The sequence below is a fragment of the Tauraco erythrolophus genome, chromosome 18 (assembly GCF_009769465.1).
Source record: "Tauraco erythrolophus isolate bTauEry1 chromosome 18, bTauEry1.pri, whole genome shotgun sequence".
NCBI lineage: Eukaryota > Metazoa > Chordata > Aves > Musophagiformes > Musophagidae > Tauraco > Tauraco erythrolophus.
Window position 1 is genome coordinate 14,231,462 of NC_141482.1, and position 26,466 is coordinate 14,257,927.

At 46.0% G+C, this 26,466-nt stretch overlaps 1 protein-coding gene across 2 annotated transcripts; it reads right to left on the reverse strand.

The window, feature by feature from the left end:
- Positions 1-166: 166 nt before the first annotated feature.
- On the reverse strand, positions 167-24,625 carry CABLES2 (Cdk5 and Abl enzyme substrate 2). 2 transcript variants are annotated; one of them, XM_086623189.1, is made up of 10 exons: positions 24,081-24,625; positions 10,047-10,118; positions 9,753-9,845; positions 8,959-9,036; positions 7,360-7,468; positions 6,540-6,705; positions 5,672-5,775; positions 5,161-5,267; positions 3,622-3,826; positions 167-3,133 (listed from the first exon to the last, which is right to left on the reverse strand). In XM_086623189.1, the coding sequence occupies exons 1-10, from the start codon at positions 24,608-24,610 to the stop codon at positions 2,993-2,995; spliced, it is 1,605 nt and encodes a 534-aa protein (XP_086479315.1). In that variant the 5' UTR covers positions 24,611-24,625; the 3' UTR covers positions 167-2,992. The 2 variants fall into 2 exon arrangements, with proteins under 2 accessions (XP_086479315.1, XP_086479316.1); XM_086623190.1 differs by lacking the exon at positions 10,047-10,118 and having other exon boundaries at positions 24,081-24,610.
- Between the last annotated feature and the right edge of the window lie 1,841 nt (positions 24,626-26,466).

Sequence of the window (26,466 nt, forward strand, 5' to 3'; positions counted from 1 at the left end):
GCGTGGCGTCACCAGCGCGCGCGCGCGCGCGGCCGTTAAACGTCAGTTAAACGGTTGCGGTGGCGGCAGCGCCCGGAGCCGCCCCGGGACACCGGGCGGGATGGCGGGGGGGGAACCGAAAAACCATTCGGAAACAAGACGTTTGGTTACAAAACACGTACCAAAACGGGGTTTATTTCACAGCAGCTGGATTTCACAAGTTCGTGGTGGGGGGCGGAAAAAAAAAAACACAAACAGGCTACAACTGAGGCTTTTAAATAATGGAGCAAGACAAAATCATAACTCCCGTTACACAAAGAGTAATAATGGAGTACGACAGAACCGTAACTGGTCACACAGTTCCCCGCGCCGAGGCAGGGAGAGGCCGTTGCCACACGGTGGCAGCTGGTCGGTGAAAGGGAAACGTTCCCTCGCGGGGCCACACGCCACGCTCTAGAACTGGAAAAAATCAACACCAGCACGCACCAGTTACCGCATGGCTGCGGAAGGACCACAGACACCACAGCGGAGGGGCCGGTGTACGAGCCACAGGCTGTGCCCCTGGATGGCACCGGCTCCGAACGGGCACAGCCTTGGCTCTTCCACGTCGGTTTTGGCCCGTGCTCCCAACACCTTCGGAGCTCAAGGCCACTGCGTGCCCAAGGCAACGTTCAGGGGAACCTTCAGACAACGTTTGCCGTTCGGCGATTTAACGCTCCTTATTCCAATTTGCTCTTCCGAAGGAGAAAACAAAAGCTTGCTGGTTTATGACATAAACCCATGGATTCTGGGACTGTAACTCCAGCTGGAATGCCCACAGCAACTAGACAAACTTCCACTGAATAGAGACTGGAAAGCGTTACAAATGAAAGTGCATGGTGTTTTTTTTTCCCTTAGATGGTGAGAAAATTAATTTCATTACAGACAACTCTTTATACACTAAACACAGAAGCTCCCAGAGAAATTAATTTTCTCACCTCATTCATACTACCCAATGTGTTTTACTAGTTCTGGAGATATTGTGCAAAAAATTTCTTTGCTCAGTCCTACCTCCTTCCCCTCCCCGCTGAGTTTAGGTGAAGTGGTGGACCACTTCAGTTGTGTTCACCACTGTGTGCTACTTGGAAGACTCGTTATACACTAGATGTTAATTAGTACATCGCTAGTTCTTGCATGCAAGGACAGCTATATTCAGTAGAAAGTTTAACTAGTAGGCAGTTTTTTAAACCTTTTGGAAGATAACTGGCAAGCTTATTGTCTAACTTATTAGCTACGATCTCACTTATGGAGACTGGAAAGTCCTTCTGTGTTAGAGAGAAGTCACAAGCATATTAAATTTTACACAAACAACTTGAAGCTACATACAGTTGAACAGAGTTACAAAATATTTGATAGTCACTGTAATTATTACATACGAAAAATACATTTCGAGCCCTACTTAAAGAGGAAGGGGCCCCAGTAAAGTTTGCTGCAGTTCTAATGAAGCCAAATTAGCTTCAGACAAAACACAGCTGAAGAGCAAAGACTCAGCGTTGGTTTTGCCTACAACCAACATTTAACACGAGGAACAGGAATTTACATTACTTTACATATTAAATAGCAGGTCCCTTACTTCAGAACAAGGTCTAGTATTTCATTTAGGAGTCAAATGACAAATTTCTCAGTCGTAACAGCCAAGCATCAGGTCTGTTCCTTGCAAGTGGACACAGTTACTTGTATCATAATATTGCTTCAGAAAATAAACCCAAGAGCCAATATCACAGTCCCATAAAATCAGAGTTCATTCCCAACACAGACATTTTAAAAATAAATAAAGGGACAGCCCATGGTCAGAGAAGTTATTTAACTTCTGCGTAAGCATCAGAGCGCTGCTGGGCACCAGCTGTTAAGTGGTTGTTCAGATGTGCAACGATGCCAGTTTTATGAGGACCATCACAGTGATGCAATGCTTGGAAGAACGGAGTAAAAAAGTCGCATTTTAAATGTCGAGCATGCTTTGCTTCACTGGCTTAGTTTGGCAGCAGTAGCTCTACTGACTTAAGTATTTGCTCAGAGCACGTAAGACCATATATAATACAGTCATACTAAAAAGGTGCTTATTTCAGACTACAGAACACTGGAATAAAAATCATAAATGACACATTTGACAGCAAATTGCTCTTAGTCAAGCGCTCGTCTTCCACTGAAGAGTGAATGAGGATGGCAATCGCTTTGCTGCAGCCACCTTGTTCCACACGTGGTATTTCACGACAGGTTTTCAAACAATCTTTTCTTTTTAAATAAAATATGTATTTCTAAAGTAGTAATAGTTCACTAAATTGGAACGGAGTAATTTCAATCTTGCTACTTATGGATCTGTAGAATAGTAGAGAATAGATGCCCTGTGTATCATTAGTGCAGATATACTGGAATTGTTTTCCTTATATGCAAGGCCAATGCAGGTAATTAATAAATGGCTATACAAATTCAGGATTCCCCACTAAATAACATAACTAACTTAAAAAGCACTGGTACCAGACCAGCCAGTTTTAGGCACATCTTTAAAAAAATAAAGTATGCATTTCATTAATGTAAAAATGCAAGATTCTTAGAAACATCTGAACTTTATGGTGCACTGGAATGGAAGTGATGCTTCCTTTAGTTTCAAGGAATACAATAAAGGCTTAAAAAAAAAAAGGAAACAATACCATAGTATTCTTCATAGGGAAGAACAGTTTTAGTAAAACTGAAAAGATAAATAAGGAATAATAAGCAGCCATGACAGCTGACTGGTGAATATTTGTGCTTTAAACGTCCAAAAGAAAATCAAGTTCAATAACTCTTCTCGTACCATCCCCCAGACTTGGCATACATGTCCATAATGCACACCCCGACAGTTTCACAACACGCTGCAGACTTCAAAACTAGCTGTAGCCACGGCAGGACGCACGGAAAGGCCCGTGGTAACTTCACCAGCAGTGTTCCGTGATGCGATGCCCAGTGCCACTGGCTGCCAGCTGGAGCGTGGCTTTGGTTAGGACTGTTGAGTGAGCCGTCTGTAATGAGGTAAAACTTGGTTTTCAGGAAGATAGAGAGCCAGTTCCAAAGCTACAAGGACGGTGAATTCAAAACCAATGAGATCTCTTCTGTTGAATCTGAATCTCTCTTCTAGTTTCTATGATAGTAATTTAAAAAAAAAATGAAAAAAGAGAGAAGAAGAAAGAATCAGTTAATCCACACGATACCAACGCACTGTTAGATTAAGTCAGCATAAAACAGGAGTCAGTGATGCATGACCAGAGCTGCACCTAGAGAATCAGAAGCGTTGCCAGGGATCAGACAAGTAAACCAGCTTATCAGCTCAGCTGTGACACCCACACAACAGTTCCATATGTTTGCCTGAGAAACAGTAAGTGCAAAAATAACCTTACTGTAGGATCAGTAGGACATCAGACTGCACCAGTTGGGTAGTTTTAACGAATTAAAAAAACAAAAACAAACCATCATCAAGGAAAAGCCTTAATGAGCCATCAAATCTCACTGAAAAAGCTGGTCTTAAATGGAAGCATGCACTGCCGAAAGTCTTGGCTTTAATCTTTGTCTTGTTCTGTGAGACAGAGAGAAGGTTTTGACAACACCTGAAGCAAGTCTCATAGTACTTACGTCTATAAGGTGTTTAACTTCATGTTTCCTGAGATCACTGCTGATCTTGGCTGCAAGCAGAACGCAAGCACCAGCACACAGTTTGCGGTTCTGTTTGTTGAGTTTGCCTTGGAGGACGAGCTTCTCAAAGTAAACATAAGCCATGGAGACAGTAACCGGCTCCAGATTGCACTCTTCACTGAGGTTCCGCATCTCTCTCTTTAAACTGGGAACAGGAAAAAAGACACCCTCTCAAACACAACAGCTTTGATGATAAGCTGTAGAAACGCTGGAGCCTGGGAACTCAGAAGAACATATAGGCAAGACTCCTATTTGGAAAACCATGATGTGTATTCCCCTAGACTGGAGAAGCCCAGCTGGCAGCGAGCTGCAGCTGATGCACAAACTGATGTAACCTGGCTGACAGCATCTCCTGTGAACAGTGCTGCCCCTGCCCATAAACACCAGGGGCTTAGCTGCCCCACTGACACAGAGGCTATTGCTGCGTGGGTCCCTCTGGCTCCCAAACTGGTTCGTGATTCATACTGTGAGACTGAACCACCCTGACCTACAGAATGCCACATCAAAGCCACACGGATTGCAGCAGTTGCTGCATAGGGACCAGTCTACTACACACCTCATGGAAGAATCAGGTGTGAGGGGGAAGACAGACCAGTTTACAGTTCCCACAACAGCCAGTTCTTCACTTCAGCATACAGGCAGACTTTACGGTGGATGCTACCTCTCACGGCTGCCATCCATGCTACACCTGCAAGAAGATCTCTGTACAAACACACTACTCAAAACAGCTACAAAGAGGAGTATGCAGGACACTAGCAGAACACAGACTCTGCCCGAGCAAGCCTTCTGCTTGGAGCAGAGTTACACACAACCCTGGTGATTCAGCACAATCCTGTTTAAGCTGGCTATTTCAGAAGGCCCTGATTCCATTAACTGCTGTGTAATACGAGCAAGATTACAGCTCTTGGAGGGCGTAACAGTGCATCCCGCTGCTAAGTGGCCAGATGCATTTCCTGGAAGATGAAGAATTCTGTGTGGCATAGTCCTGCCTTCATGAAATGCTTTTCTTTACCAAGTATTCCCAGACCTAACACTCTTCTTTATCCTAGAGTTTCATTAGAGTCCACAATCATCAGTGCTCTGATAAATGAAAGGCAAAAATAGCCAGAGTGCCCGGAAAGACAATCCAGTCAGAGTGGGACTGCGCTACAGCCAGACGACCAAGTTACAAGTATTTGCTTCAAGTTTAATGCTGCTTCGCTATTAATTGGCTATGAGTGTTAGTACACCACAGTTTGTGAAACAAAACCCTAAATTTTAGGCTGAACTACGAAAAACAGCTGTTACCCTTTCTCAGCATCCTAAACATTCCTGTACAGGGCTGTCATTCTACAGCCAGCTCAACTGGCAACAAGAGATTAGTGTCTAATCATATATACTATTAATAGGTCTAGTATTTCCTCCATACAAGCAGAAGATAAAAGCAGCCTTGTACGGCATAGAAGACATTCTCATTATTCAATGCTGCTTCTTTCTTACCTCCTAATTTTGCTCAGGGTCAACTTGATATGAGGAAACTTCTCTCTGAAGGTTTCATTCATATCCTTTTTAAGGTCCGACGGTTTCACATATTCTATGACTGTAGTCTGAAACACAAGGGGCAAAATTTGTCTATTCTTTTGTGAGCAGTACTGACAGCCACACATCTTCTAAAGACATTAATGCAAAGCCAAACTCGAGTTTTATTACTTACAATGTAACATTTCTATAACATTCTAAATAATAGACCATGTTGAATATGAACCACAAAGTCTTAAAAAACTAGTAAGCAAGTAGTTACACGAAGCAAATGACAACATGGAGATACGTATCAGGTTGGTCCTTGACAAGCTGAGTGTACAAACCCAGCTACTTGCATTTTTCCTAATCAATTCTCAAAAAGCCACAACTTTTTCTTCCTAGAGGAAGTTTTCTTCCTTGAGGAAGTTCTTTAGAGGAGGATCTTCCAGGCACTCACTCATTCCTCTGTTCAGGTATACCAGCCACTCACCATGTAAGAGGCAAAAATGAGAACACGTTTGTGTTTGCCACAGGGCCATTGAGGATCATCCAGAAGATTTGGATCATACTCTGCAGCTTCCCCAGCTTCACTTCCTGAGGGAACGAGGAAAGCACATCGGGTCACAAAATACAGAGCTTTAAATTCCCTGTTTCCTCTTTAAAAAAAATTTTCAAGCAGCAAATATTAATAGTGTTGGCAGATCCTATAGTAGAGGTAAACTGCAGCCAGTCACCTGTTTGCATTTCATAAATGCAGCAGACAGGTATTTGAATTATTAAAAAATTCACACAAGATCTTTTTCCAGCATGTGCCTGACGCACCATTTTAGACTCTGTGCAAATTAAGTTTGTCATCCACAAATACACACAGAAAACAGCTGCACAAGACTGAATTCTTTGGCCTGTACTCTAACGGAGAGCAGAGTCTTCAGGTTTGCTCTTTTACACAAGAGACGGGATTCTTGTCCCGAACTCTTTTGCTTACGCATTGTTACTGTGCTAGAAGGCAAGGAGGACCACCTGTACCTACGTACACCAGATGTTTCTTGTTGAGTAACATAAAACTTCACATTTCCAAGGAAACAGCTTTGCGCTCCTTGAATTGCATAAACAGAACTAGACCAGATACACAGCGGATGTAAGGAACGTGTGCAAGTCTCAGTCTTCAGGCTCATCGTTTGTACTTCATCAAGGAGCCTCTTCTTTGCTAGGCTGTGCTATAAACACTTTCCTTCCAGCTGCAGCACATCCTTCCCAATAAAGGACTTTACCACTTGCAGTTGTTTCAGACAAATATATTCCTTTTATGTTTTTCTGCCGTGTGCACAGGTGGTGACAAAGCTGACGGCCGTCCTTACCTATGTCTGTTCCTGCTGGTATCGTTTTCACCGTCACGGGTTTATATCTTGATCCGGGAAGACTCCGTGAAGCACTAGCTCGGCAAGAGGGAACAGCACTATGGCTGTCGGCTTTGCGAACAACCAGGGCATTGGTCGGATACAAGAATTTTGCATAGGACACAACCTTAAAGAAGAGAAAGTTGTAGTAGTTGTGGTGGAAAGTTTATTGAAAAGCTTATTTTCAGACATCTAGGATTTTACAACTCAAACACCCCAGGAGTTTGTATTTGGGAGCGGGGACCTTGAAATTGTGGGACAGGAGGAAATGAAAAGTTGGATGAGGAATGTCTTGCTTCCATGACTTCAGTATGGAAGTGTTACAGAAGAGTTGGTGGGGTGGCAAAGTAAAAGGGACATCAGTAAAATTCTGGCAGTATATAAATTTAACTGAAGAGGTATAAACTTCACTCATATTTCTATCAAAACATCACTCACATGTTGCCTGAGATACTGGAGTCAAATAAATTCTCCAGAAACAGAGGCAAAAGTGATCACGGACTTCAACAGCCTCCTCAGAAGCAGCTTTATCACAAGCCAAACATTTCAAACTCTAAGGATCAAAACAAACTTCCACTCCTCTGAAAAGCTACAGTTCTTGCTTAATTTATACAATGCTTTGCCATGCATAAAGTGATTTGCCCCAGCATGAAATGGTCTCAGGGTCAAAGCAGTCAGCTTACTCACCCACTGCCCCCAGCTCCACTCACTGGTTTGTTCATTGGCATTACAGATTAAGAGACCAAAAAAAAAAAAAAAAAGGAAAAAAAAAAATCCTTACCTTGCCATCAGCACCAAGCTCTACTCCTTCCAGTCCAAGTACCATCTCAGTGGAGACTGAAACTCCCCCAGAAGGATGTCGTTGCTTCTGTCCTTCCATTTTTAGATCACTAAATGCAAATAAGAAAATGCACTATTGGAAAACGGACAAGCCCAGCTTCCTCTCTGGTAAATACCAGGTTCATCCGCTAGCTACAGCCAACACCACCAGGTCGGAGCTGTATGTGAGAACAGTGCAATCTCTCAATCCCATCTCCAAGAGAGCATTAGTTTTTAAGTGCTCTTTTCAAAATGTAGAGGTGTTAATTAACTGAAGAATCAGATTTCATCTCATTTTAACTCAAATCTGTACCAATATACCTATCAAAAGTAAACTGTTTTTTTTTTTAATATGGTCTTTCTGCATAAGACCATACCAGTTGTTAACAGACTAACACTCACTTAGCAGCAAACATGATTTATATTACTAGTTTTCCAGGATTAGAAACTCGCCTTTCAATTGCAACTTTCCAACCAGTGTGCACACAAGCTCAAATGCAGAATTAGGGCTGCTAGCAGAACTCTGCTTCAGTGATGGCAGCATGCACCTTTGCCACTTATATTCCAATGTGAAAAAGCAGCTTTCAGTGGAAGAACTGCATTGCCAGCTTGCAAGTAGTTCTCAGAACCGCTCTAAAATAGCTCCAGTGACCTTGCTGCTTTTCTATGAAGTGAAAGAAAATTTTCCCATCGACTATTTTTACAGCAAGTGTATTTGCATACAATACAATTCCCTCCACTAAACATCCGTTTCCTTCGTCCATAAGTTATGTACAGGGCAGAAGAGACAACACAATTGTTTTGCCAAAAGTGGATCAGAATAAAATCAGTATTTTCTATGGTATACTTGTACATGACAGACTTTCACAGAATCAACTTGGACTCCACAAGGGACTGAGCAATGCTGCAGGGATATCCAGTTAGCAGGTTTTGTTTCATAAGTGATCATAGTGACAGTTCTGTGCAAAAATGTAGTACAAACACTAAAAGCAGCCTCAGTCTAAACTGCTTCAGTTTTTCTTAGATCGCAAATAGCGACATTCATGGCTTAGGAGAGATGAAAATTAGAAAAGCATCCTAAATTTACTTAGCTATAACTTCACTATAAAACCTTGAAGGGTTTCCAGCACAGGCAGCAGCATCCTTCCCTGATGCTCTGTATGCTTTTTTGCTGACATAATTGTTCGTTGCACTAAAGACAGTTGATTTCTGACCACTTTAGGAGCATAGAAAATCCTACACCGCAACAAATCACATCATCTGTTCAAAGCTGGTTTCAGGGATTTGACAGGACTGGAGTGCTTTAAAATGTGAATAAACACCTGAAGAAAAGTCTACCTTTTCCACTATTTTTCCCCTGGAATATGAATGAACTCTTTGACACTGGGGCAATGTCTGATTCTACTGCGCGGATAGCAAGCTCTTGTCCTTGCACATAAATGGTAAGTGAAGTAAGTTCACCTGCTTTAAAGCAGGAGACCTACACCACCCATACTCATTTTAAAAGTTCTTTTGCAAACAATAGACCAGACATTTCACAAAGCAGTTAAAGGTGACTCACCTGATCCGTAAACCCTCCCCGTAAGGTAGGATAGAAAAAGCCACACACAGTGTTCGTTTAGCACAGATTAACACTATCCTGTAAGCAGACAGGAAAAGAGCAAGACAAGAATTAAGACTCAGAAGTTACAAAGCAGCTTTTTATGCAACACTGTCACAGACCTCCTTTTCAATTGCCCTGTAAGTTACACAGATACTGCTACGGATTTTATGTTTTCAGAAAGCAGAGGTTTCATTCTGACCCTGTAGGTCCTTAGAGCCAAGCTCTGTATCAAAATCCAGTGTTCAGTAACTGCCATCACCTTGGGAGCTCCTCAAAGGAGATCCTAGTCTTTAAATATATATCTGTATTTATGTAACTTTTACATAAATCTTGTTAAAAGATGTAGACAGTATTTTACATTTAGATGAAGTCTCACACCTCTATTAATAATAAACATGAACGCAGCCTCCCCCTTCTCTTCTGCCCAGTAACTACAAGCCAAGAATTTGGCTAAACCAAGCCATTCTCCTCAGCTCTGACCTCTCTGTGTCCTAGAGATAGGGAGGCTGTCACAAGAGAATGATTTAACCTCCTGAAAGTAGGATGGCTGAGCCACCAGAATATCCCTGCAGATGCAGCAGATATGAGCACCTACTGCCTTTGATAGAAGTATCTATAAAATTAACAAGACCCCAAGGACACCACCTTATTCCCACTGACATTAAATGGCTAACTGCACTGAACTGGAGCCTACTTCTGAGCACATCCTACTCCACCTGAGTACAGCAGGCACCTTGACCTCCAGAAGTTACCTGCTGTTCTTTGTGTCATACTGCCTCATGTTCTTGATGAAGTGCATCTTCTTCAAACTTTTGTGTCTTGGAGAGCCAGATATATGCTTGGTTCTGCAATTATAAAAACAAAACAAAAAACACACCAAAAAAAACCAAAATATGTTAAGTGCTCTGAAAAAAAGTCATGCCAGTTGTATGATCAGATGGCAGCACTAGCATGCAGGACCTCAGATATTGGCGTGGAAAGAGGGTGGAGGGAGGAGAGGACTGCATGCAACGAGTTGAGGTTAATGCTGCTTTTGAAAAGAGTACCTTCGTACACTGGCATATTCCACTATGTCTTCTAAAAAGTCTAGAGAGCAGCGCTGGGAGATAAAACGCCTTCTGTAAAATGTACAACACCACGAAGAGTGAACAATATTAGTTCATGGCCTCCGAGTTTATGAACTGCAACAGATCTATGAGCTCTTAGGACAAGTGGCAGTTTTTTCTTTTTTTTTTTTTTGTTGGAAGAGTACTTAACTAAGTTTCAAGTTCCTAAAAAGGCCAAGAACTTGCCTCCCCTTCCAGGACCTTTTAAGTACATACTTACACCAACTTCTTAATGAAGAAGTATTCACTATCTTCAACACGTAAGAACACCTACCTCTAAGTTAAACACCTAAAAAGCTTCCAAATACTCATTTAAAAAAATAATAAATATCACAAAAGCACCCTCCCCCATCAAGGCAAGGGAATACGTCATTTTATGTCAGCCTATGGACAGATACAGGTATATCCTTATGATGGCTGAACATCTGTGTGTATTCTCGATTCAGAACACAGCTGTCTCCAGCTGCAGGAATCAGCAGACAGAGTCTACGATGGCAGCTCAATAAAACTGACAGATCTCCCCAGAAAACAATAGAGAGGGTTATTAGAGAAAGCAAAGAGTATTTGCTACCCATCTGAAACCCCAGAATAGAAGATGCAAGAAGAATGGTACGAGTCACGTGAGTTAGAGTCACAGGACAGTACATTTAAGCAAAAAAATAGACCTTGCCAAAGTAAGATACATTACTACTGTCAAAATCAAGACATTCTTTGTTGGCAGAGATTTACAAATGAACTGTGAAACTGTGACTGCAATTTTCATGGGAACAACGCGCTCAGATTCAACTGCCACCAGCAAAACACTGACACTAGATTCCCTATTTTCTGCTTTTGTTTAAGCATGCATCGTGCTGCATTTTTAGCACAAGTTACATGCATTCAAGTCTAAGATTTTCTTCCAAAGTGATATAGTAACTCAATTAATGGACATAAGTGCCATGGAAGTCAGCTTAGAAGAAGCATACGAGACAAAAGTTGCAGGACTCTGGTTTGACAAGAGCTACTTTTGGAAAAAAAAAAGAAATCAAACTGAGTTCCATCAGCACTCTGGCACCCATGAGCAGCCAAACCACTCAGATCAAGGCCAGGCTCTCATGCTTGGAAGTTAACATCCAACGCCAAAGCAAAAGCATGGCACTTTGGGTTGGTGCAGGGGAATAAAAAAAAAAAAAAGAAAAAAGGAGAGGTGAAGAAAAATGGGATTTATTAATTCTAACAGCTATAGACAAGTTTTTACACAGCAAAGCCATTTATGGCTTCAGTTGATTCCAGTTAAAGATCAAAAAAAGCTATTCAGGATTTAAGTCTGATCTTGAAGCCCAGCACTTCAGGATTTTGAAGCAGCCTGACACTCTGCTAGTCCCAGTGACTTTGCCTTCCCTCCTCTCCAGCCTGAGCTGGGTATGAAACCAAACCACACTATTTTGTTGCTACAGAAGAGATACCCCAGAGTTCTGGACACGAACAAAATCTGGTTGCTTTTTCTTAAGCATACTGTGTAGAAATGCAAATAATTTTAGTGACAAAACAGGTGTTTTCACCTCTTTTTCCCCCCTTCTTGCAAGTTATTTCTTCTCTTCTGAGCTACTCGGAGGTATTGCCAGAGCTGCCTGCCAAAAACCATGCCAGCAAGACGTGGCAGTTTCCCTCCGCATGGCACATGGCAGCATCACCGATGCACAGGACTTGCTATAAAATTACAGATTTCCACAACGAGCAGATCAGCAGCAACAGGAGCATCTGCCCCTCTTGCTTCAAGCTACACCAGGAACACAAAATCCTTTAGAAAAGATGGTGTCCTGGTATTCTTCCTGATACATTGACATAAATGTTACCTAAAGCAGCTGATCTGCAGGCAAGCCTCTGCAATGAAGGTCTCTGAAGTTACTTATCTAGAGGTTCTGCAAAATGACGCTTCAGTCCCAAGTATTCCTAAATCCAGGTTAGTTCCTCATTCCTCACTACAATTTCATGAGAAATATTCACTCTTTTCTTTGCGTTCTCAAGTACATAAAAAGAACAAACAACAAACTAACGATGTTTTTCTTCTTTCCAAAGTCTGCTTACAATCTCCTTAATGAAACATAACTAGTGCCCTTTGTGAATTGTCTTCAGGTTCTCAGCAGCACTGTTCAGGCATTCTTAAAAAAAAAAAAAGACCACAACTCAAACAGGTAGGAGGATGAAAAATTAGTGTCCCTTTGTGTAAACACAAGGGAAGTAAATCCTCCCACAGGACTAACACCTTCAGCATTGCTGGAGACTGCCTCCTACAAATCAACAGCTATTAAGGGTGCTACTGAAGAACATTCCTGGCACAGCTTCAAGGCCCTTCACCAGCACTTCACTTTTAGAATTATTATTATTTTATATTGCTTTTCAACAAGAACTGCACAGGAAAGTTTAATGCTTTCACATACACATGGTTCTCCAGTCTACTTTGGCATCTCACCTGCAATAAAAAAACCCACAAACCTCTTCATGAAACGTGGAGGCCCATCTCAAACCTCCTGGCATAAATGTAGTTGGTAACATCCCCAGCCTTCCTCCTCTCCTGGGGGAAACCTGGCTGGATGCAGGCAGAAAGACACTGTGTGTGGTGAGCAAAGGGGAAACACAGCTCATGCCAACGCCAACAGCTGTTGGTACAATAAAAAGCATGTAGTTCTGTACAAGGATGCTGGTACAAATAACTGGAAGGACTGGGAGAGCCATGGCCAGACCCTCACTAGTGACTCCACAGCGCTGAAGGTGCAACTGCCTTCAACGCAGGTGTGCTCACCATCACGGCGGAGACCCATCCGAAGCACCACACCTCCTGACACCCCCTCGTTTTCTCAGTCACGGGGACAAAAGTGACGAACACCTGAACCTGCCGCTCTGTAAGAGTGTATCTGGAAAAGAAAACCTCCTGCAACGAAGAGAAGATCCTGCCCCTTGACTCAAAACCACAATGACTCATCCCCACTCTGCCAACAGGAAATTTTGGTTTTAGCTGTGCTCGTAAATAATATTTTCTGTCCTCAAGTGAAGCTGTCACCTTGGAAGAATTCGAGATGCTACGCAAGATACTCTCCTGCAAATCTGAAAATAGGGTGTACATAAAGAGGCCTCACTAATCCAGTTAGAGTACCCGAAGTGGTTTGTGTGCTCAAGCCAATGTTTCACAGCAACACAGCTCCCTCCCTGCGGTCCGAGAGGGACCTGCTAGATTCCTCAGCACCACTCATCAGCAGAAATTACTTATTAGATAGGGGAGTACGCTGCAAATTTAACACTATGAGTTGTCTACACTTCTTTCATATAAATATATATATATTTATATGAAATAGACATATAAAAATATATATTTGCTTTAGTTTGAGTGCTCATCTCATGCAATCAATCCACACTTCAACAACAGGCAGCACGGGACCGCTTCAGCAGCTGCTAGCTTTGATGAAAAAATGTCGAGTCACACATCCTGTGCTAAGCAGCTTCACCTAGGAGAACACTTCTTGCCTGTGGTCTGATCCACTGGAATTCAAAGGATTTTAAGTCGTTTACACAGAACGTTTGTTGCCAAATGCAACCGAAATACTAACCCAGGATACCAACACCTACACACACCCTTACCGACAGCTACCTGACAATCAGGATTTGAAGTATCCAATATTAAAACGTTAATGAGTTCTGTGGAGCAGGCTGTAATTTCAAGAGCATCCCAAAGAAAGTTCAAACACGCCTGTTCACTGATATCAGCTATTGCCTTGAGAAGCCATAGAGGGTTTGCTTGTTTGTACATCCTTGGCCAGGAGCTCAATTTTGGGTGCTTCTCCCCACTATTTGAGGGACCAATAAAGCAGGACTCTCCCGGAACTTCAACATTAATTACAGCAACTCTGTTTACACAGCCAGCACCTCCGAGGGGACCCACCAAGAGAGAAAACATGCGCAACACAGGCTGAGATAAGGGGCTATCAAGCAGAGGAATTCTGGATTACGCCTCATCTTATCTCCACACACACATGGGCACAGACAATCCAACACCGCTGCCAAATCCCTGACAAACTAAACATGCATTTAAAAAAACTCCACAAAACTCCTTGCATTCTGACAAAATCCCATCAAATTAATTTCAGAGTTGCATTTTGACTCTCATCCTGGGAAGCAGTAGCCAGCCCACACAATTATCAGTTCCAATGGATTTCCCACAGAGGAAACCCAACTTTAGAGTGCTTCCAGCTTCAGAGTTGTCCTCTTCTAGTCCTGCCAGTGCCCCACCAAGCACTGGCAGAGCAGCTCTTTGCAGAGGGCAAACAACAACAGCCAAGCAGCGTGTGGGATCCCCGGACCCAAGGCTGACACAGCTCTTAAGTGCTCCCAGCAGAAGAGGATACGGCTAAGAGCGATCTATGTATGGCACCGGTAATCCCTACACATCTCCTCTTATGAATTGAAAGGAAAAAGCTGGTTAAGACACAGCTCCAGATTAAAGAACACTGACCTTTCCAAGGGTTTGCCAAGAGTATTTTCCCGTTCCCACCCACAGGCTGGGCTACCTGCAGACACCCAAGAGGACAAGGGTCAACTCTGAGGGTAGTTGGAAAGGTCAAAGATGGCCATTCCTTAGCAGATATTATAGTTGAATGCAAAAGATATTAACCCTGTGCTATCGGATGTGGCTTCAGGCACATGTGAGCCTCTTCCACGCCTGCTCCTGGGCCACTGCCCCCTCTAAGGGACAAGGGGACAGCCCTTTGGGCACCTGTGTCCCTGCTCAGCACTCCCAGCCTCTGCAACAGCCCTCATGAGCCTCATTTTAACTTCTAATATTGGTCTTTAAATTGCAGTGGCCAGGGATCTCACACCACTGCGTGCAGATGCCGTCTGGCCATTTTGAAGCTTTTCTCTGTATTGCCCGTCAGGTTCCTGCATTTCTGCTACAGTGGGGGAGTGGACTGGCTCGTCTGCTCCTTCCTGAAGGGTATGGCAGAAGTTTCTAAAACCGTACTGGGATTCTCCAGCCATCCCAATTAACCTCTCAGCTGGACAGGTTTGCACTGAGCCAGCCACGCAGCCCGAGTTCAATCAGCACTCAGCTACTGTCACCAAGGCAGCACCTCGAGTCCATCTTCTGCCGAGACTTCTCATCCTCATCGCTCCCAGGACCACCAAGCCCTGTGACACAAGCGTTCAAAGATGCTGCAAAAGCCAGATGGTAACATGACTTGAGACCTCCTCCAGCCAAAGGGACTGGCAAGGTGGATTTGATGGAGCCGCATCCATCGCCCTTCTGCTGGGGAACGGATGCTGCGCTGCATGCACCCACCCCCCAGGCACGGTGCTAAAATTAGCAGCAGGGCTTAGATCCTCTGTTGCTTTTTAGCCAAGCGTACTGCTAACAGATGAGTGGAACAGGGGAGGTCACGGATTTTTAATTACTGTGTAAAATTAGAGGCTAATAGATTTGGTTTCCTATTTCTTACTTGAAAGAGTTTTATTTTAATATGGATGTCCCTTTGTAAGGTCCTTTACATGCCTCAGTATAATCACAGCTGTCAAGGGACTGAGTTATTAATATAACAAGGACAAAAGTCATTTATTGGTTTTTGGAAGCACTAGCTTAGTAACAACTGTCAAAGGTGATTTGCACAAGAAATCCAGATCTCAAGCCCTGTTTACAATAGGAAGACGTATCTGTCAGATTTGTTTTGCCAAGACATAGTTTAAAGATTAAGCTGTATTGTTTTCCTTCCTTACGGGCAAGCCAACAACCAGATACAAACTGTGCTTTGGTTTGACTAGGTAAAGTACTGGCATCAAAGGATTAAGAACACCATCTGGTTTTTAAGCTTACTTTTTCACAACTGCCATTACTTAAGGAGCCCAGGAGCCACTCACTGTTTTCAGGTTTGCATCTCGGAGCGTACGAGTGTGAGCATCCCCATTCTCATATCGGTGCCCTGTGCCTTACCTCCCTCGGCGCTTACATTAATGAGCTTCCTGCTCAAAAGCAGATTGAGTACAGCTCACCAGTAGCAACAAGTTCTCAGTAATTAAAGCCAAAAGAAGTCAGAGACCACATTTATACTGAATCACCAAAATCACATATATGGTGAAACAAATTACTTCAATGAAGAATCTACACCATGTAGTGCCCAGCACTGAGCAAGTTGTTTTCATAGATAGATGGTTTCAGCTCTCACGTTCAATGAGAAGACAGCCTGTATAACCAATAGTAAGCATGCAGCTAAGTGCTCCTTTACAAAGTCAGCTACTCACTGTTTTATGGCACCACAAACGTGCAGTTTGGATTGCAGGCCACTGTCCTGGGAGCTTGTTCTGACATTTGTTTAAGTATCGGACTGCCAGAGAATAAATACAAGTCTCACAGCAGGGCTAGTTTAAGTTATCCCTCCAGTAATCTTCATTATAAAGAGTAAACCCAAATTAGCCACATGAGCATGGAGAGTACTTTCATGCCTCAGAGCAGGTCCTTCCGTGGGACCTTGGCATGAGGGAGGAGGCCCAATTCCTTCGCCTTTGTGTGCTGATTCAAGGTTTGTTTGCAAAACCATAGTGGCACCAGGAGCTTTCCTGCTGGTCCCAAAGAGCCAGGAGAAAATCCTGCACTCCTCAAACACCAGTAAAGCCACGTGCAAGGAAAACAACGTGCCAAGCAGCCTACGGGACAGGTGAGAAGGCACAGAAATGGAATATAATTTGAATGAAGGTGGAGGCAGAGAAGTAGGAAGCTCACTAAGCGTGGAGAGTTTTAAATACTAACAAGGAAAGAAATTAGATACTCTTCACAGCGGCTGCTACTTCACTGCTGATTCACAACCGCATATGATTAAGACCTAATGCTACCAGGAAACGAGCTTTGTGTTCACTGCGTTTCATAAATCACATTGTTTTGGTGCTAAGAGCGTTTAGACAATCCAAGGATAAAATAATGCCTTCCAGTAAGTATTGTGAAAGCCATCTGTTGCAACAGAACCACCAAACCAGATGTAAGGTTTGCCATGCCCAGAGCCCACTCCTAAAGCCCACTCTTAACATTCCCACTGCTCCACACAAAGCAAACTAGACGTGCTGGCCAGGACACAACCAGTAACTGTATTTTTCCAAATTTCTACCAGTTTCTGGAGGCATTTCCAGCTCACCAACCCGGTTCCCCCTCTGTGCTTTGTGCTCTGCTCACTAGGCACTGAACCGCTGACTAAAACAGGCAACTGAAATGCAAAGTGTGTCCTTGATAACACTGCGGGCATTATGCTGGCAATATTCACGCACTTCCCTGTGAGATGATGCTGTCATCTCATCATGTGCCTTGTTAAAATAAAAGCCTTTGGCACACTAAAACTCCCAAGTTAACAAAAGAAGAAAAGAAAAAAAAAAAGAGAATTTTTAACTGGGAGAGAGAAGAAAATTCAAACCAGGCGACTGGAGGAAACCCTGTCAAAGAAAGTTTAGAGAGGGGTCCCAGTGTTTTTTTATGGGCACCTGGTTCTTCCCACCACAACATCAGTCATCCCCTCCAACCCACCATCAAGAGGCTGTAGCCTCACCAAGGCAAAACCTTAGGCTTAAATTTCAGTGACCACAAAAGAGCACGTGCAAATCTGTCCACGCTGTCGGGCACGCGGCTGTGACCGGCAGCAGTTTGGCCCGTGCTGGGGCTGGCTGGCAAGTGAAACGGCTAGCCAGCTCCGAGGTAGGTCTGCTGCAGGCTACGCTGAGCTCAGGTATCACCACGCTGCACGAGAGCCGGCCCAAGAGGAAGGCTCCCTGGACAAGGTGGCTGTTCCCCCTCGCAGGGAACAGGGAGGGGATGCCAGGCTGCTGGAATCACAGCCTCGGGCAGCTGGCATCAAGCTTTTAGTATTTTACACCTCACTAATCAGAGGGCTATCTTGTGAAACGCTTCTGCTTCACTTCCACTTATGAGAGCAGTTAATGGTTCTTCATTTCACATCTTTGTCAGAGGTTAGGCTATAATAATTTACTGTAAATTATATACCCAACAGCTATAAACCAAAGGTTAGGAGTTTAAAGCTCTGCATTTGAAGAGCCAGCTTGACAGCGTGGCTTTAGTTGAGCACCCTCCATCTGCAGTCACCTGCTTTATCAAAAATATCTCATGTTCATTAAACAATCTAAATTTCATTACGCTTGCATGCACATCAGATTGTGCATTTTAAACTCAAGCTACAGAGCCAGAAGACTTCGGAACAATCTTCAAAAGAAGGCTCAAAAGCATCTTCAAGCTCGCTCAGCCTGACAGCCTCACAGCTTTAACTGGCTGACAGATAGAAAACGCAGGACAGCTGAAGTTAAGTCTTTAGGATTTAATACAACTAATACATATACTGCAGGAAATAAAAAAACTATTTAATAAGAATTTTGCAAAAGTCACTTCCCCCTCCTTCTGAAACGAACCAACCATAACCCAACTCAGAGCAGAAGAGCTCCTCTGTAGCTCAGAACTACTCTTTTAAGACTGAAAGCAAAGAGCCTTCCTTCCCTCCCTGCCTCATCCCCTAGCTCAGAGTAAATTGCAAAAAAAAAAAAAAAAAAAAAAAAAGAGAGAACCACTGCTAGTAACTCTTCTGAACTGGTTCGGTCACAGTGCCAAGAGCACACAACAGCCCCGATGAAGAAGGTTCACCCACAGGTAAGATGGCTGTCAGGTAGTTGGCAAAGCAGTCACAAGTTTGGGCAGCCCACATCTCTGCAATTATCAAGAAGGACTTTGGAGCCAAGCAAAGTTATAGTAAGGAGCCCCGACAACCTAAACGTGTCCTCCTCACCGATAGCCACAGCGCTCCGCATACAGCTGCTGCTCAACACGAGGTTTAGGAGCTTCAAGTACTCAGACTGAGAAGGAGGCACTTGTTCACCAGCTGAGATCTGGGAGCAGGAAGGCAAGGAGCAGAGAGGAGATAACTATTTTAGACTGTGAATCAAAAAAATGATGTTTTAAGCCAGTACACCAAGATCCTGCAGACTTCAGAGTCAAGAGTTACATCTGAAAATAATGGTCCAACAAAGCTTGTGTTATTTCAGCTGACTCGAAGGAAGCTTGTGAAGTAAATCTTGCAAGTAAAACATTAGACAACAGCCATGAATGCTGTGCTGCTACATAAGGCTTTGGAAGGACATTCAGTCCACAGCAGAGAAGCACCAGGATAAGGAAGCTTCAGCCCTAATGCTTCTACAGGACTTGCTTACTGGATGTCTGAAACCAATTCCTCCTCAAAGTCAAGCTATTCAGCTTCTTACATTTCAGTTGGTAGCATTTTCCCCTCTCAGCTGATGACTTGTTGACTTGAACAAACAAGACAACATCATTCCGACCACCCTCATTCCCTCCTGCAGAGAGGAATCATGAGCTGGCAGCAAGGGAAAAGCTTCCAGAGCATCCCCTTTCCCGCAGCATCCTGCACAGTCACTTTGAAAAGCTACACAATCCACCTGCAGGTGAAATCAACTGCCAGTACAGTTAATTCTGCACGGACTCCTCCTGCCTGAGATGAAAGTTACTTTAAAAGCCTCTGGACTCTTCAAAAAAATGAAACGGTCAAACAACCTTGACGTTAAAAGCCTCTAGAATTGTTTGACCCAGAAACTTTCGCAGAGGTGCACAGGATACAAGGACATGGATTTTCTGATCTCCAAGTTTCCTGCTAGGCATACGACTTACTTCTGGTTGATACACCTGGCTGGGGATGTCAGATAAGACAGGCAGCTATAAATGATAAACGTTTAATATCAGACACACACAATTCACCTGCAGTTGAAACTATTAAAGTTGTCAAAGCAAACCGTGCTTGCTGAGGAGCAGAATGAAGCCTTAACATTTCAGCTGATTTTAAAATAAAGTTCATGTTTAGAACATGTCCATTTTCAGCCCCGAGCAGCACATCCCATTTGCCTGAAAGGTCAAAGCTTGCCGGCTCTGACAGATCTTGCTGCTTCCTGAAAAGCACCATGTGTGCTCAAATTATTCCAAATAAGGCTCAAAATTAAAACTAAGACTTTTAAGCATTATATTTCATCCATCTCAACAAAATCTGTTTACTAGCAGAGGGTTTTCTTTTTAAATATTTATATTTCTTGAAGTGAAAACAGCAGCTCAGCTGACAGTAGGACAAAACACCACATTAACCACCATAGGCATAAAAGCCTGACCAAGCATTTCTGCCATTCCACCCAAGGAACTAATTTGATCACACCTATGTCAGCAATCCAGCATCCAATTAACACTTAAAAACAGAGTTGGTCCGAAGTGCTGTTGTTATCAACTACTGTTTAAACTCCCATCCTTAAAATGACCTAAATTAGCTCTGATTAAATTTCTGATTTATCAGCAACCATGAACATCCAGGTCAGCTCCCTGACCACTGAACATCAAGGACATTAAAGCATCATTTGCAAATAATTTAGTCTCTGTGTTTATTCTTAGGCCCAGCAAAAGGCAGTGAATATACAGCAAACCCAGCTGCTTTACGTTACGCTATATGGAAAGCTCAGAAGCACAACAAGCACTGACATTCAGGGCTGCTGTTCCCATTCCTTACGCTTTCATAACCCGGCTATTTTCAGGGCTCTCTGTTATCTGTGTTTCCCCAGAAAGCTCTGCCAGTTTCAGACTCAGCTGCAGAAATTCATTTAAAAAAAAAAAATCTGTGAATGCCGATTTGTTCACCACTTGCTGCCTCCCTCCAGCGCTTATCGTGAGGCTCATTCTTTGAAAGAACAAAAGAACGGAGCAAGATGGAAAAGGAGAAGGGAGGAGGGATGGCAAGCAGATTAAGCAAGCTGGTATAACACAGCGTTGTAATTTAAGATCCTGTAAACAGAAGATTCCTTAGGAAAACAGAAGTGGAAGGTTAAAGTCATTAAGTTTATAATGTTCATCCAGCTGAAACCAAGCATCCACACTGAACAGTGTCTCCGAGGGAGCACTGCCTGCCCCCGCCACGCTCCTCAACTTCCCATCCTAAAGGACCTGACAGCTACCAAGCAACTCCACATTACATCAGCTGAGCAGATCAGAGGCTGCACCTAAGGAGGGTCTTGCTAACAAAACCCCCAACTCCAGCAGAGCGGCTGTCCCAGCCTGCCCTGAGCTACGCTGGCCAGTCTCATCAGCTCCTCAACACTTTGCAATCAAGTCAAACAAGATCAAGTTTTCTAAGAAAACTCTGCCCAATTAAACTGCTAATTCCAGATAAAGTGATTTCTACGGATCAGGGCAAGCCCCAGCGCGATGAAATCCCCGGGCACGGCGCAGGACTGCAGTGGCACCAGTCACCGAACATAGATGGAGCGAATCTGGAGACCCTTCAGCTCGTGCTCCTGGTGCGTTTAAGGGAGGCTCCACCGAGGGCAATTCAAAGCAGCTCTTGACAGTGACTAAAAAAGGACTCTGAGGAGAGCAGCTGCCTTAAGTGGGCACCAAAGATTAGATGTCCAGAGTCACAGCGCAGATTCCACCTCCCCCTTCCCTCTGATGACTTCATACGCCTATATATTTGCACTATGCACACAGTTAACTTATCTAGAGTAGTGACATCACCGTATGCCAAAATGATACCCACATTCCCAAGAACCAATAAAAGAAAGCCCATTTTGTGATTGTTTGTTGATTTCTGAATCTTATTTTGCAAACAGCACACCACACAGAAGGGGAAGCAGCATAACCACCACTGTCCTGCAAAGTCCCTGAATCACTCCTCGTTTATTTGCACGGAGAGGAGACGTCACCATTCTGCAGGGATGACGGGATGCTCTGTCACAGAGCAAACCATGGAGCGGTCCAGCAAAACGAATAAAGTGCTCCAAGTCCCTCATCCTGCAAGTCGCAGGTGAAACTAAGTACAAAGGGGTGGTCCATCTCACTCACTCCTGAGCCCGTGACTGGAAGTAGATACGTGGGGTCTGCCACATCCCCAGAAGCAGTGTAAAACTGTCCTTTTGTCAGCAAAAGCTGTGTATCACCATGTGAAAATGAGGATCTTCTGCCTGATAGTTTCAGCGAACGTTCTTCACCCACTCTTTTCTTCTTTAAAGACAAAACCCAAATGAATTCTCACTCCAAATCACCCTCATAAGTAGTGTACAAAATGATTAATGCAGTACATATACCCTTTCAGCCATCTCTTTTCCAACCTGAAAACTCATGGTCTGTTTTGTCATCACTCACATAAAAGCCCCATGATTTCTCCGATTAGCCTCTTTGTGTTTCTCTATCTATTATTTCTGATTTATTATTCTTTTCAAGTGGACTGATGAGAACTGCCATAGTGGAACACAACACCTAAAATGAGATGCCAAGGAAAGAGGCAAGAAGGACATCAAAAGGGAAGGAACACATATTAAAGAGTATTTTCTAAATGTCCTCCTGACTTGGCGTGGGAAGGGGAAGGACTGAATCATTCACACAAACTCCTTCAGTCCAGAACTCAGTACGCACAGGCACACCGAATGTCACACTGACAGCGGTGACTGTGCTTGTAAAACTCTTGATGCCAAACCTGCCCTCAAGAGCTTCACCTACAATATTAAAGCACAGCACCTAGCGCGCTGGCTTTCGGGGACCAGAGTGCTCAGAAGGAGCTGTGCCACAGCAACACCTGCACTTCAGCCTTTCCTGCCCAACACGCGGCACACAACACCGCGATCTGCGCGTACTGGGCATCCATGTAGCAGGCCCAGCTTCGATTTCTCCAAGAAGTGAAGAAGAAAGGTCTCTTCCATTACAAGAAGGAAAGCAACGGGTGGTAAATGACAGTTCAAGAAGGAAAAAACCCAGGAGGGACAACACACGAGAAGACCCTCGCGCTTTACTGGCAAATAGTTAACTTCTCTTTAAATTCACCCGAACCTCCAAGGAGCAGTTTCCTGGGAATCAACGGGACATCTCCATTGCAAGATGTATGCTGAAAGGGAATAACCACTAACTGCACTAGCAAAGCTCCCCAGCTTTAAAGCACAGACAACATCTCTATTTCAGCTCAGTAACAAAGCTCTGGAAGCCGCTGTAAAGACCACGGAGACTTAAAGCCTTTGATAGCGCTTCGCCTATCTGCAGGCTCAGAGGGCCGGCTCACTTTACAAAGCTGTTTATGCAAGAAACGGCCTGAAAAAGAGTTCCTTCAGAGCTCAAATCCCCAAGATCTGAGCAAGAGCCCGCCTTCCAGTCGATTAGAAAACCCAACGCTTCCAGACCGATAGAAGTCCCTTGGAGATGCAATGGTAATCCTGCACTGAAGGCCAGGACATCCTCCCCTGAGGCTGACTCAAAGCTCCCAGTGCACAAGCGCTTATTAATACACAGAATTACTGCACAGACAAGCAGCAGAGCTCAGGAGAAGGCACACCATCAGCGGTGCGGCCGTCGCACGGAGGAAGAGTCCTACCTAGCAGTGACTGTCGGCTTCATCTAGAAACGGAAAAATGCAAAAACCAGGCGAGGGCAAAGCAGGAGGCAGAGTGCAGGATCCCGCAGAAGTGCAGCCAGAGAGGGACATACTCCGCAAATCCCCCTCACCAGACACTCCCGCACGCTGGGGCAGCCCCCGCACAGGCGGCCGCCCATCCCCGGGGCTGAGCCGCACACCCGGCGCTTCCAGAGGCAGCGGGAAGGGACGGGCAGCGCTCTCCGGCTGCCTGCGAGGCTGAATGCCCCCCGCCCCCGGGACACCTCCGGCGGGGCTGCCCCGGGGCAGGTGCTCCCTCCCGGGACCAGGCGACAGCGAGGCCGGCACCGCCTCCCACGGCTGCTCTCCCCGGGGGCGGCCGTTTCCCATGCTCCGTTCCCCACCCCCCGGGGCCACCGGCCGGGCCCTGGGAATGTCCGGCTCTTGCCAGAGCCCCGGGGGTCCCGCCGCTTCCCACGGCCCACGGGGTCAGGCCGGCCCCGCCAGCGGGGAGGGGACCGGGGGGGGTGCGGGCTGGCCCGGCGTGCCCCGTCCCCTCACTCACCTCTGCCGCTGCGCCTCCAGCACGAACCCGCCGCCGCCCGCCGCGCTCTGCGTGGGGCTCAGCAGCCCCGGGGCGCCCGGCTTGGCGGCCGCCAGCATCCCCGGCAGGGCGGGCGGCGCCGGGGGCGGCGGGCAGAGCGGGCCGCCCAGCAGCAGCTGCGGCAGGCAGATGCCCCCGCGGGGGGGATCCGCCTCCCCCTTGGCTCCGGCGGCGAGGAGGGGGACGCCGGGGAGCAGCAGGGCGGGCGGCGGCTGGCAGGTGGGCGGCGGGGACAGCAGGCGCGCCGGGGCTCCGGCCGGCTCCGCCGCCGCCGCCTCCTCCCCCTCGGCCGGGCCGGCGGGCGGCGGCGGCTGTTTCTCGGCGGGCGGGCAGGGCGGTCGGCCATCCAGGGAGATGTTGTTGAGGAAGAAGAGGGCGGCCTGCCGCCGCCGGGAGTCGCCCCGCTTCCGCGGCGGCGGCTGCTGCTGCTGCTGCTGCTGCTCGCGGGGCGGGCGCGGAGGCGGGGAGCCGCACGCCGTGGCCGCGGCCATTCTCCGAATGAGCCGCGACCGCCTCAGCCGCCCGGGCGGGGCGGGTGGGAGCGCAGCGCGGCCGGCAGCTCGCACGCTCATTGGATGCGTCGCAGCGGAATGTAAATGAATCCGGCAGCGGCCCCGCGCTCATTGGCTCGGCTTCTCATCGCGGGTAGCCCCGCCCTCTCCTTGCCGGCCGGTGGGGGCTCTGCCGGGTCCTAGCGCCGGCGCGCAACGGCTCCGTTGGCCCCGGCAGCTCGGTGGTGCCCCCGCCGCGCGGGCAAGGGCTGCCCTGGCAGCCGGGCTGGCAGCGGCCCGGCACACCCTCTCCCTGGCCTTTTTCCCGGGACCGTAACGCAGGCAGCGTTCCTCCCTCAGGTGCTCCCCTACCACAGCCACAAGCCCACCATGTCCTCACCCAACCACCCTCAACGTCCCCACGCAAACACCCACCGTGTCCCCACGCAAACAGCCGCCACGTCCCTTCGTATGAGTTTCTTAAAACTTCTCCTTCCCCATCTCCTCACCCAACCCCCCCACTGACTCTGGCAGTTGCCCGTTCCCAAGGCCTCCTGGCCTTCCTGCAGGCAGAGAGGACACATCTGCCAAAACCATCGGCAGGCAGCTGCACGCATCAGACTGCTCCTGCAAGAGCAGATGAAGGTGGTTGCTCCTCTTGCTCCAGCCTGGCAGCCTTGGACACGGCCCTCCAGCTTGCGCAGCTGAGGTGGACTCCAACCCTCCAGGCCTGAGGCTGTGGATCCCCATGCATGTCCCGGATCCCCATGCATGTCCCAGATCCCCGTGCATGTCCCAGATCCCCGTGCATGTCCCGGATCCCCATGCATGTCCCGGATCCCCACACGTGACCCTGAGACTCACCAGCAGCCCCAGAAACCCGTGCAGAGGGATGAATCCCCACCACTCCTGTCCCCTGAAGCAAAGCCGGGGCAGTGCTGATCGTGGGCCATATATGGGCAAGGCAGACCCATCTCTGGGAGAGCATAAACTTAGGATTTATCTCCACAAAGTGACTCAAGGCATTTCTGCACAGCACGCCACTTCCCAGACTGGTGTGTTTACACTGCACGTAATAAACATACCCCTTAGTCACTTGAACTGATGTCTGCCACATCCCGGGATGATGCTCTGACCTCTTGCCAAGTAAGAAAGCTCTGCCCTTTCCGCTGTCCTTGGAGGACGTTGCTGTGCACTGATGATGTCCATGCCACTTGGCCTGGCAGAGGGGATTCGGAAGCTTTGCTGGGCATGATGGAGCCTCTGGTGCTGTGAACAGCAGAGTGTAGGTGCTGGTGGCCTCTGTGTTTCTCTGAGACCAAAACGGACCTTCCAGACTCCTGTGCTTCCCACCTTGGATGCTCCAAAGCAGCTTAAGCTCTCAAGCAGGATTTTGCCCATAGATGTGGACATATCAGGTCAAACCTGCCATTAACAACGGACTAGTGAGATATTTACAATTAGACAGGTGTTAATGTATTTGCAACACTGGACTCTTAGAATGGTAAATGCTTTTGCCAAATGTGTTTGAAGAAGCTACATGATATCTATTAACATTGCTTGCAGCAAAATGCAACAAATCGCCTCAAATATTGCAGCAATAAAACTGATGTCTCATGATATGACCTGAAATACAGGCACTGAATAAAAGATAGATTTTGAAACTGTCCTGTAAAACACTTACAAGTTCCATGTCTTTTCATACGGCTGTTATCATAAGATCCTTTTTTGCTGTTGCAAGTGGGACATCAACACTTGTCTTATAGCATTGATAGTATTTAATAATAATAATAGGATTAGGAGAGGAAATATAAGATAATATTTTCTTGTAGGCTTCCATTAAAAAGCCTACAGTG

Bases quoted from the DNA above. Each gene is read 5' to 3' on its own strand.
- CABLES2 (XM_086623189.1), bottom strand. From the start codon at position 24,610: ATGGCCGCGGCCACGGCGTGCGGCTCCCCGCCTCCGCGCCCGCCCCGC. The intron at 5,268-5,671 runs GTGAGTGGCTGG...CTTGTGTTTCAG, and splicing joins TCATTTTTGCCTCTTACATG to ACTACAGTCATAGAATATGT. The intron at 3,827-5,160 runs GTAAGAAAGAAG...TCCTGTTCCCAG, and splicing joins ACCCTGAGCAAAATTAGGAG to TTTAAAGAGAGAGATGCGGA.